Source organism: Gordionus sp. m RMFG-2023, chromosome 5, assembly GCF_954871325.1.
Source record: "Gordionus sp. m RMFG-2023 chromosome 5, tfGorSpeb1-WG-v2, whole genome shotgun sequence".
Lineage (NCBI taxonomy): Eukaryota > Metazoa > Nematomorpha > Gordioida > Chordodea > Parachordodidae > Gordionus > Gordionus sp. m RMFG-2023.
In genome coordinates, this window is record NC_088779.1 from 10,738,214 (window position 1) to 10,751,292 (window position 13,079).

At 25.8% G+C, this 13,079-nt stretch overlaps 1 protein-coding gene across 1 annotated transcript; it reads left to right on the forward strand.

Moving 5' to 3' along the window:
- The first annotated feature begins 589 nt into the window (after positions 1-589).
- Positions 590-3,769, forward strand: LOC135929670 (uncharacterized). Its single transcript, XM_065466355.1, has 3 exons — positions 590-703; positions 1,022-1,336; positions 2,236-3,769. Exons 2-3 carry the CDS (start codon positions 1,024-1,026, stop codon positions 3,750-3,752), a joined length of 1,830 nt encoding a protein of 609 aa, XP_065322427.1. The 5' UTR covers positions 590-703; positions 1,022-1,023; the 3' UTR covers positions 3,753-3,769.
- Positions 3,770-13,079: the final 9,310 nt, after the last annotated feature.

Below are 13,079 nucleotides of genomic sequence, written 5' to 3' on the forward strand. Positions count from 1 at the left end.
TAAACTGAAGATGGCCTAATATTAATACATATTAAAATTACACAAATTTAAATTTAGAATTGGTAGGATCTGCAAAGCTCGGGCCAGGTTCCTACCAAAGCTATAATTTATTATTGCGGATTGCCCGACTCGTCCTTTTAAACTTTTGCTTATAATATTAAATAATTTACATGGATTATTAAAGGATATTTGTAAAACGGCAACTGTCAATTTATATCCTAGAATATGTTTTAATAATTAATATTACCCCATTTGTTTTCTTTATTAACGTTTGGAAATGTTTTTAACTATCATTCTATACCCTGTCACATTTGGTATAAACATAATAATCATTTTGAATATGGCCACAAATTTCAAGACTCTTATTCACTCTACATTATCAAATAAGAATTGTAAAAAATATTACATACGAATTCTTCCAACTTTGATTGCTTAAGGTTCGTTGCACATTATTTATGTAATTTTATATTATTTCCATACGTATTTAACAATTTCGAAAAATATATAATTAATTATTTGACAATCTGGTATAATTATATAATACATGTCATTATTTGCATATTTATCAGGTTAGTTGATAGATGACAGATTTCAATCGCTTTATTTAGATACAATGATCAAAATTTAGTTAATCAAAAAATGTTATTTTTAAAATTATCAAGGTAAATAACAGTGATCATTTATCTATGCCCATTGAACAGAAGTAAAGTATTCTACATGTTATAATTTTAGTAGATTATTTAGCTATAAATCATTTTGCTCTCTATTGATATTTAGTTTTCAAATTTATACCCATTATTTGTTGGAGATTTACCCTCTTCATGAGATTTAATCATTTTATTTCTTTAGTATTTGATCAAATACAATAATGATAAATAAATTATATATCCTTATAGAGAATTTTTATATAATATACTTTGAAGTTTAAATTTATCATATAATTATTTACTTGTTTATATTATTTGATAATGAGTATTGACTATTTATTCATTTAATTTTCTTTGTATATTAAAATTGACAGGGATGTTAGCACTTGGTAATCAATTTTTAACATATGCAGATGTCAGAAAAACTTTGAATGATTATGAAAATAATGTATATACCAATTTTTTTATCTACAAATGTGAAAAACTAAAAGAGCCATCACCTTTGGTTTACCGAAAACTATATTTTTCCTGTGTTGAGGGGAAAAAGCAAAAATCAGCTAGTAAAGGAATTCGAAAAAGGAGAACTATGAAACATGATTGCCCTTCAAAAATCATCTTTACTCATAAAAAGGAACCCTACCCTCTATTAGAAATTACATTAATTAATGAAAATCATAACCACGTATTAGGCAAGTGTTATATCATATATATATAAATTAGAATCAATTTTATGTATATATAATGTTAGCATCAAAATGTCTTTCCATCAGCATATTATTTTTTCAAATTTATACCATTTTTTGAGCATGTTTTTTTTTAAATTTAAAATCTGATATTATTGAAAATGTAATTTAGCATGCTTAGAAGGCCTACCTTGTGAATTTTGGACAATTTTACCATTAACTTTTGAGTCATTTATAATATATAAAATCTATGGAAAACTTTGTATAATTATATTCATATGAAAATTTAATCACAAAATTTTCTAAAAATTGCAGAATAGGTTTTCTACACATGCTGAAATACTTTTTAACAAAATCATATTTTAAAATATTAAAACAAAAAAATCATTTAAAGCTGAAAAATAGCACATTGATGTGGACATAAATATAATATAATTCAATATTTCTAGTAATGTAACACTACAGCCCTCCCCTCTCATTCAAGAAAATAATTTTAGGGCCCCTAATTTAAGTGTTTATATATAGCTTAGTTTATAAATAATTAAGATTAATTTACCAAAAAATATTATTCCTCAAATTTTATTAAAATGATGAGTTTATAAAATAGGAAAATGGTCACCAATGGAAGTTGCCAATTTATTAAAAACATATTTTCAAATCTGGACTAGGTCTAAAATTTTTGTTTTGACACAATTTCTATATTTTTTAGTTAAATTGTGAATAGACCCCCTTCTGATGGGTATATTTAAAAAGATATTGACAGTTTCCTATGATTAGATATTCCTTTTAATTAAACATTTTTTTTTGGGGGGGGGGGCACTAATTTTCCCTTGTGCTGCGGGTTCTGCAAGTATTATGCCACTGAATAATTTAATTAAAGTTCTAATTATATTTTGCATCTTTAGATCCCATTGTCTTTAGGGAACGGCCTAAACAAAGGAAATTAAACGAAGAAGAGAAAAAAATGGTCACAGCAAGTCTTTTGCTTGATGGAAATACCAATATAGCTTTGATCAGGAATGATTTAAGTGCAAAGGGAAAATTTATCAAGAAAAAAGATATATACAATTTAAAATACAAATTATATAAAAATATTGTTCCGAATGATAGTAATGATTTAAATATTATTATTAAAGCAATGCAAGATGATAATATTAATAACATCATAGAAATCTATAAAGAAGATAACACCTTCAAAGGGTTATATTTTCAGACACCAGCTATGAAAGAAATATTTGCACGCTTCCCAGAACTTTTGCTCATAGATGTAACTTATAAACTGAATAATTTTAGTTTACCTGTTTTCACTTTGTACGTTGTTGACGGCGAAGAATCCACAAGATTTGCTGGTGTATGGATTGTTGCATCAGAAAATTATAATAACATTTTTAACATGTGCGGCTTTTTTAAAATTAATAATAATAATCATAATAAAATCCAAATAATCCTATCAGGCACCGACGTTGCAGGTCACCAAGCATACAAAGACGCATTTCCAGGGGTAGAAATAGAAATTTGTCTTTTTCATGTATTTCAATCATTTCGACGAGAAATCACCATAAAAAAAAGAAACATTCTTGATGTCCAAGTAAAACCTATACTTAAAATATTAAAGAAAATGGTGTATGCAAGTACACTAGCTAGATACACGAAATTTTATCGACGCTTTGAAAGTATGCAAGTGGAGGAAGTATTAGAGTATTATAATAAGAATTGGCATCCCATTCGTGAAGAGTTTTGTTTAGCATGGCGCCCGCGAAAAAATAATTTTAACATATTGACCAATAACCGTACTGAAGTCATGAGGCGGGTTTTTAAAATGGTTAACTATTCTTCCCTATGCGATCTTTTTAAAAGATTAAAAATTATTATAGATTCCTCGGAGCAAGAATCTATCCACAAGATAATGATGAATGATAAAAAGAAAAGTTTTAACAAAATTGAGATGGATAGTTCTGAGTATTTATACGAGAAATTGCTAACTACCGCAGGTTTTGAGAAAATTGAAACCCAACTAATCTTATCCAAAACTACAAAATTAACCAATTACATAAGTGCTAATTATTATGATTGTACTTGTGGATATAAATCGAGATTACAAATACCGTGTGAACATATTTTAAAATTAAGGAAAGTGAGTGATATACCATTATTCGATGAGAAGCTTGTTGGACAACGCTGGCATAAAGAGTATAACATTCAACCTTATTTAAAAAATGAATTTATTTTCGATAATAATAAAAATATCGATAAAATATTGGATGATTTTATTCCTCCGATTAGTGAAACTAGCCAGAAAGTTTCAACTCAACGCAAAACTTTCAAACAGTCAAAAATGATAGCCGATCAAATAGAGAAAGATATCTTTCCAACACTGCCAAATCCAACCTTTAATGAAGATTTTGAAATTCAAAGAAGTTAGGGATAATATAATGTACAAAGATGTATAATATCGAATTATGAATAATTGAAAATATATTTATTTTGTGTATCTAAAATGTTCGATATTTGATTAAAAAGTATTAATGAATTTTGATATATAATGAGAAACAAACGAATACCCTGAATTATTGTGAAATATAAAATAATCTCGTAAATTTCAATTTAATAACACCTTTTTCCCCCTAATTATATTATAAAGAAAAAATAATAATAGTTTATCGCAGAATTAGTAATAGATCTCTTTAGCAAATTTCTGGAGCATAAAATGAACATGTTAAAAAAATCAAATAAAATATGCATCAAAAAATTTTTTTTTAGATATTCAAACATTAATTGGCATTAATTAATATAATTTTGGTAAAGAATAAGCAAACTATTTAACTATTCTCTAATTTATTAACATAAGAAGATAGACTTCTGAAAATTGAATATTTTAATTAATAAACATTTTCTTATAAAAATAGGGCTTCATCGTTGTTGATTAACATAGGTTACGGATTTGAAGAAAATATCGGATAGATATATAAAACCAATTCGATGCCAATATTTTTTTTATTAGATTCATAAGTAACCCGTTCGATTATACCGGAATGAACCTTTTTCTGAACCTTAACCCAACCTTTATAACAAATTGCTAAAAGGGGTGAATTGAACCTTTATAATGCCTCTTTAAACTCTTTCTGTTTTATATATATAAATTTTAAGATCATATATAATGATAAGTAACTTTTAACGGTAATTTTCTAAATATTTTAATTTTTTATTGCCTGATTATATTTAAATTTATTATTTATAGTGTTTGACAAAAATATTCATCCCAATTTAAATTCTATTTAATTAAATTGCCAAACAGATTATTTACGTTCTAATCAGTGATAACGCTTTAATATTTATTAAACGTTATTATAGTGGATATTATACATTTTCTCAATAAAATTAATACACTTTTTTGTCTGTCTTTTCCATATTAAAAAAAAAAATTTCAAAAGTTTGACAAATTTCTAAAATTCCACACAACCTATTTTTCTTAAAGAAGATTTAGGACACTAAAAAAACAATGGGAATTTCCTTGTGATGATACCAATATATTTAATACTCATAGACTAATTAGATAGTCTATTTACATAGGAGCAAACATAGAGAATTAGTGCTGTAAACATTTCTAAAAAATCGAAGATTATTATTGATATTAATTATCCTTCACTACAAAGGTGGGGTAAATACGACCCCACAACTTTTCAACGTTCATTGACAAAAATCGAACGCGTTCAAGTTCATTTTCTAAAAAAGGAACGCGTTCAAGGTCAAGAACACGTTCATAAAATCGTTCAAAATTTTATAAATTTTTTTTAAATTTAATTTAATATGAATAAACTTATATTTTTTAATACAATATATTTTAGCCATGTTAAAAAATAATATAGTTTTATTTTGATAATATAATTATAAATATAATATAATATAGCGAATAAAAAGATATTTTTATTTATAAAAAATTTTTCTTATTAAAATTTTAATAACAATTGTTTTCAAAATATTTATCTGATAGACAGGAACAATTGGCATTTAATACGGCATTAGCTATACTAAAAACGCGATCTACAGGGGCAGATGAGGGGATTGCGGTATTATACTTAATAAACAGCTTTTTTAAAGTGGAGAATTAATTAAAAACATATTGTTTTGTTATTTGCAAAAAAATTGAGATAAGTTATCCTCCAATCCATTCTCTACTCTCGACAAAAAAAGGACGAAATTAACAGTTCTCTAGGGTTTTCATAGCATTTTTTTCAATGACGTTATAAGTTTATTTTTAATAGGTTCTTTCCGTGGAAGTTTTATCCATGGCCATTGAAGTTTGAATGCTGGATGTATAATTGCAGAAAGAACATATTGATCCTATATATGTTCAAATCTTTAAAAAAATAAAATATATGTAATTGAGTAGTAATAGGTTTAATACCTTTTATTAATCCCATTTAATACGGCGTCTATCAAAAGTTGACCATATCTGAGGCCACTTATTTTTTTAATTTTAAAATAACTATCGTTACTGTTGGGGTCAAATATCCCAGATGCATTATTTCTTCAAATTTAATGATTTAACTTAGTTTTATCATATAAAATCAAATAATTAATATTAAAGTCAAATGTCGTTTTAAATTGGAACCTGAAGATTTTGACAATATAATACTTTTTGGCCACTAAGCATTGGATTAGTTCCTTCAATTTAGGATGTTAATGTAAAACATTTATCATATTTGGCCATTGTAATGATAATTCATCTGATTTTGGATTTTCAGAATCAGATGATGAGGATTAAATAATAATATCCATGCTTATGCTAATAAATTAAATTAATAAACAATAATATTCAAATTAATAAACTGTGTTAAAAAAATTGAAATGTGAAAAGGAAATACCCAGCCGATTAAAAATTTAAATAATACTTTTTTTTAAAAAATTTGGAAATATTAATAAATAAAAATATTTTTAAAATTGAACGAACGTTAAATTCGAACGCGTTCGTCATAAAAAAGGAACGCGTTCACGTTCAAAGTTCGTCAAAAATAAAAGGAACGCCGTTCATCATTTTTTTCAAAAAAACGAACTTCGTTCACGAATTAGAGATATATAGCGGGTGGGTCTATTTATCGCTCGGCTGAAAATATCGCTCGGCTAGAAAATATCGCTCGGCTAACCACATAATAAATCATTTATTACTAAATATCGCTCGGCTAGTAAATGTCGCTCGACAAACCACATGATAAATTATTTATTACTAAATATCGCTCGACTGGGCATATCGCTCGGCTAACCACATAATAAATCATTTATTACTAAATATCGCTCGGCTAATAAATGTCGCTCGACAAACCACATGATAAATTATTTATTACTAAATATCGCTCGGCTAGTAAATATCGCTCGATTGGGAAATGTGGCTCGGCTAACCACATAATAAATCATTTATTACTAAATATCGCTCGGCTAGTAAATGTCGCTCGACAAACCACATAATAAATCATTTATTACTAAATATCGCTCGGCTAGTAAATGTCGCTCGACAAACCACATAATAAATCATTTATTACTAAATATCGCTCGGCTAACCACATAATAAATCATTTATTACTAAATATCGCTCGGCTTATATTTATGTATTAAATTTCCAAACATTTTCCAGTGGGTTTTCACTTTCCTAATATTAATTAAGAATAAATTAGTTTATAAATAAGATAAAGGTTTGGACAGGTGTAAAAAATTATCTATTAGATATTTTAGCTTCAATACTTTTATAAAATTAAAATTGCTCATAACCTTTTTTATTTATTAAAGTAAAAGAAATAATATTCCATCCGCTAGATGGCGTCTTTAAATTTTTTATTATAAAATTTAAAAATAATATTTTTGAATGTGTTTAATAAATTTCGCCATATTCTATCATGATGACTAAAATATTTATGATTTTTTTTATAGCATTATCTATATTTTGGTAAAAAATTAGTAGTCTTTTTTAAATTTTGCAATTTTTATTAATCAGATAAATTAATAACGATGGTAATTCATTTTATTCATTCATATATAAATCATAATTATTTTTACCAAATTGATATATAATGTTATTATAATATAATTATTGCGTTCATAAAATATAATTTGTTCGGCAGAGAAGATTTAAATATACATTTAGGATAATAAAATTATATATATTGATGAAATAGATTATGAGCAGGGGAAAATTGGGGAAAAATAAGGAATTAAAATTTATAAAAAATATTTTATCGAGTCCTTTCTGCTTTAATTCTACGTCGCTGATGTGGTTTTTTTGAGCCTTTTGGTTTTAAAACAGATAAAGTTTTATCTAAAGAATGTAATTTATCTTTGCTTTGACTATTAAGTAAATTATTTAATGTATCATGACAATCTATCGATTCGGGTATTAAATAATTGCGATATTCATTATTTAAAAAATATTCTCCTTTTCCTGAGAAGGATCTTTTAAATTCTTTTTCTTGTAACATTGTGATATCCTTAATTTTTTCGATTAATTCTTTTAAAGGACGTTGTTTCCAGTTTATATATGATTTTAAAACATGGTTCATAGATTCGCAGTTGTTATTTGTCCATAAACAATTTATTATTTTATTTTTTAGGGGAATGTAAACATGTTCATAAATTACTAAATATTTAAATTTTCATTATTACAATAATTGTATAAATCGTTTAATTTTTCATTATATATTTGGTCATTCCGAGAAAATAAAATCCCATTAAAAGAAAAAATATCCTGTATAATTTTTTTAGACATAACAGCATTTACAACTTGTTTTTCCGACAAATATTTTCTTATATTGTCTTTTAAATGACGTGTGCATATTAAATGAGTATTAAATTTAAATATTTCCTGAATAGGTTTTACTATAGCCTTTTCTTGGTCACTACCAAATATGATATTTTTAATATTTATTTTATTTTTTAAAAATACAGAATGCAAATGAGAGAAAAAAGTATGATAAGTGGTCATATCAGAATCTCCATGCAAATATATTGGTCCTAAAAATATAGGGGATTCATCTGTTTTATATCTCTTAACTGCTATATGTTTAAATACTATAGCAGTTAGGTATATCACCCAAATTAAATGTTTTATCAACGCCTAATATACAGAAGTCAGATTGGTTTGACAAAAACTTAATAGTTTTAATAATAAAATGAGTATAACAAATTATCGATGGTATTTTCTCTTTGATGTGAATTATTGATTGGATAAATGGCGAAATATGTAGATCATTAGTAATTTGTAAAATATTAATCGCAAAATTTAGAGGTACTTTTGTATCTTTTTTAAGTTTATAATTTAAGTTATAAATTTGTTTAAAATTTTTTGGTTTAATTGGGTCTTTTTGAAATATATAATTATTATAAATATTGCGACATGTTTGATTGTCCTTTATTTGATTTCTAATGTTTGATAATAACTGATTTGAAGTCCGTACATAAGGATTTACAATCTTTTTGGAATTCCCATGGCAAGCGGGACCTGGCCATTGTCCTATATATTCAACTAAATATATATCTTTGAAATCGTAATTAGGCTTTTCAATAAAATTAATTTTTAAAATTCGGCGTTTATACTCTTTACTTCTCTTTAAAATACTATAGTATTTATAAAGAACAATTATATTTTTGGTTAAAGGTTGAGGTTCTATTTTTTTAAAAATTCTAGAACCACCTAGATGAGTGTCCTGCCTAAATAGGCCATCTTTAAAATATACGGACCTTGAACAATATCATTATATATATTATAATATAATTTTCTTGAGCTTGATTTTGAGCCTGTCCATGGCCCACAATCATCTATATATAAATTTTTATTCTTATAATTTGTAAAATTATTATTAGAAATTAAAAAATACATATTATATTTTATACCTAAAGGTATTTCGTGCAATATATTATTGGGAGAAAGCAAAATTTTTATGGATTTTACAATGTTTAAAAAAAACCCATAGTTTGGATGACCTCCTTCGGCTATAATATTATTTAAAAAAAAAGGTAAAGATTTTAATCGGATATCTTCGCTACATGGTTTTTTTAGAATATTTTCTATCGAAAATGATAAATCTTTTATGATATTGTTGGACAGTTGGGGTTTTTTTGTTAATGTATTAATATAATTATTTGATATGAGAGATACAAAGTGATTAATTCTAATATTAAATATATCATTTGAACATATGGTAGATGTCCACATGATTAAAATATGAGGCTTTAAACTCTGGCTTACACCCCTGCCATAAAGGATATCGGTAAAAGCCTTTAATATTTGATGGGCATTGGTTTGCCAAGAGCAGCACTTAATGCGCATATATGAATTTGCTCAGCCCAAACATTTATATTTAGAGCCGAATCGAGTATCTCATAATACTCATTCACCCATATATTTGGATTAATTTTATAGTTTTGGAAAAAATCAGGATGGTTTTTATCATAATATTGAGGATTTATAATTATTTCTATTGCCGTTATCAGTCTTAAAAAAATATGATGTGTTTGTGGTTTATATAACTACATTGAAACCGCCCGGTAAAAGCAATTACCATCAGATTCAATTTCCTGCGGAATATAATTTTCTAAGATTGGAGATTGCGCCCCATTTGTATAATTTTTTCACTTATAGAATCTTTTGATATTTTCCTTAACGTTATTGGTTGTGGCTCTCTTAATTTATTTTTTTTCTATTAAGGCCATAGCTGGATCTCTTTTTAATCTGCAAAAATAGAAAAAATTAATTTTTTTTCAAGTGATGAATCTTGAGTAAATAAAAAGAACGAAGATAACCCTAAATCAAATAAGATTTTTATAAAATGTAACCATATCAAGGTTTTATTAAAATTGACTAAATAAAATTTCTTGATATCAAATAAAATTGCCAAAATCTTTGATTTCCAATTTGGATGTATGAAAATGTGAGTGCTGTCTGAACCCTTGTGCGAATATTCAGAGTCGGCACACAACATTGGGTAAAATTAATATTTATATTAATATTTTTTAAAACAATTCAAAAACTACCCTACAAGTCTAATTTCCTAATAAAAACAGCGATTTGTCAAATTTTATTAAATTATGGCCCTAGAATGATATTATATAGTTCCATATTGTTTTTTTAAATGATGATGGTCACCAGAACTCCAAATGATAAATATTTTTACGGTGAATTCTTAAACTAAATATAAGATTAATTTTAATAAAAAATTTGTATCTGTTATTTTAACTAAATTAAGTTTTTTCTGGGCACCGAACCTGAATCCCAACCTGGTTCAGATATTTTTTGCACATAAACTCGAACCCTTTTTTAATAGGGTCACAGTATGTAACAACCTATGTATCTTTATTTGAATAAAAAGTAAAAACCATAATAAAATAATTGACTATATTTTGTGAATCATTTCATAGGTAAAGAAAATATGAAGAGTAATCCTCCATTGTGAATATGAATTCGAAAAAAAATTGATGATATGTAATAAATAAATGATTATATTTTGAAGTGAATTGTGATTGTGAATATGAATTGGAAAAAAAATTTATGATGTGTAATAAATGATTATTTTGAAGTGAATTGTGATTGATATTATGTTATTTTAATTTTTAACTATTAATACTTTTTGAATCCTTTTGCCCCCTGGCTGGCATCTTCATCTTAAAATGTGAGTTTTATTTTTTTTAATATTAATAACTTCCGTTTTTTACATATTTTTTTTTCTCATAATAGCATAACTTTCAATTGTATTTCCCTCCCTTTCCTTTTTTTCCCCAAAAGAAATTAAATAATAAAAATATTATTTGTTTCCATCTTTTTTTTCAAAAGTTGAAATCATAATTTTCATCTATTTCTATAAAAATCTATCATGTTTTCTTTCCAAGATGTCACAAATCTATACTTTTTATGTTATCTACTAAATTATAAAGTATCAAAGCTACCAACCGATTTATCAATTCTCATATTTTGAGATTGCCCTATATCGCTTAGAATTAAATCAGAAATAATGCTAAAAAAAATCCTCAAACGTCGAGAATAAATACTCAACTTTCAGAAAATACTGAATATAAGAAATATTTCCGTTATTTTAGCGGCAGAATTATTTTTGAAAATTTAAACAAAAATTATTTGGGAATTTTTTTCCGGTTTTTTTTCAAGGATTTATTTTCCCCTATATTTAATAATTTAAAACTTAAAAAATGGGTGTATTTGCATCTAGATCCATTTAAAAAGTGTATTTTAACAACTCTGGGGATCATATATATAAAATAATAGTTTGTATAATTTTTTATAAATTTGATAATATATAAAATATTTTTAAATATAGAATCGGCTCAAACGGCTTATTGAGCCGCACTAGTCTGAGCCGTTTTTTACGACTACGGCTCGAGTTCAGGGTCAATAAAACTCGACTATTTAACTATACTACCCTGAACCGGATTCAGAGATTTTTCACTGAACTCTCACCCGAACCCATTTTTTTAGAAGGGGGGTTTACAACTCTGATATATATTGATGAAATATATTCGATATTCTAGAAATATTGGATAATTATGATTATCCTATATAATTTCTTAATACAATAAGGCAAAATTTATTAAACGCATTCAAAAATATTATTTTTATATTTTATAATAAAAAAATTAAAAATATTTAATAGAATATGGCGAAATTTATTAAACACATTCAAAAATAATTTTTTATTATATTTTATAATAAAAAAATTAAAAATATATAATAGAATATGGCGAAATTTATTAAACACATTCAAAAATATTATTTTTAGATTTTATAATAAAAAATTTAAAGACGCCATCTAGCGGATAGAATATTATTTCTTTAATTTAATAAATAAAAAATGTTATGAGCAATTTTAATTTTATAAAAGTATTGAAGCTAAATATCTAATAGATAATTTTTTACACCTGTCCAAACCTTTATCTTATTTATAAACTAATTAATTCTTAATTAATATTAGGAAAGTGAAAACCCACTGGAAAATGTTTGGAAATTTAATACATAAATATAAGCCGAGCGACATTTAGTAATAAAAAATTTATTATGTAATTAGCCGAGCGTAATTTAAATAATAAATGATTTATTATGTGGTTAGCCGAGCCACATTTCCCAATCGAGCGATATTTACTAGCCGAGCGATATTTAGTAATAAATGATTTATTATGTGGTTAGCCGAGCGATATTTCCCAGTCGAGCGATATTTAGTAATATAAATAATTTATCATGTGGTTTGTCGAGCGACATTTACTAGCCGAGCGATATTTAGTAATAAATGATTTATTATGTGGTTAGCCGAGCGATATTTTCTAGCCGAGCGATATTTTCAGCCGAGCGATAAATAGACCCACCCATATATAGCATATGATTTAGTTTGTAAAATTGTTACAAGCACATTGACACAGGGGGGCAGGGAGTTAAGCATCCTATAGAAGTTATGATTGTGAAAAAATTGTTTTCACGGGACTTTATATTGATATGAAAATTAGCTCTCATTTCTTTTAACTGCTTAATTCTATAAAATTAGTTTAGAAATGTATTGTCACTGGAATAAGAGGCCGGACATTTCGTACCAACCGCCCAATTTATACTTACAAAATCAGACGGGATTTCTATAATTCCTCGTAAAATTATAGTAACCAACCTGGACATTCAAATTTTCTTTTTTTTTTATTTTCAAGCTAATATTCTAATTGATAGTATTTAAAAATAAATTACAATAGGCTTTTTTTTTTGCATTCTGAACTA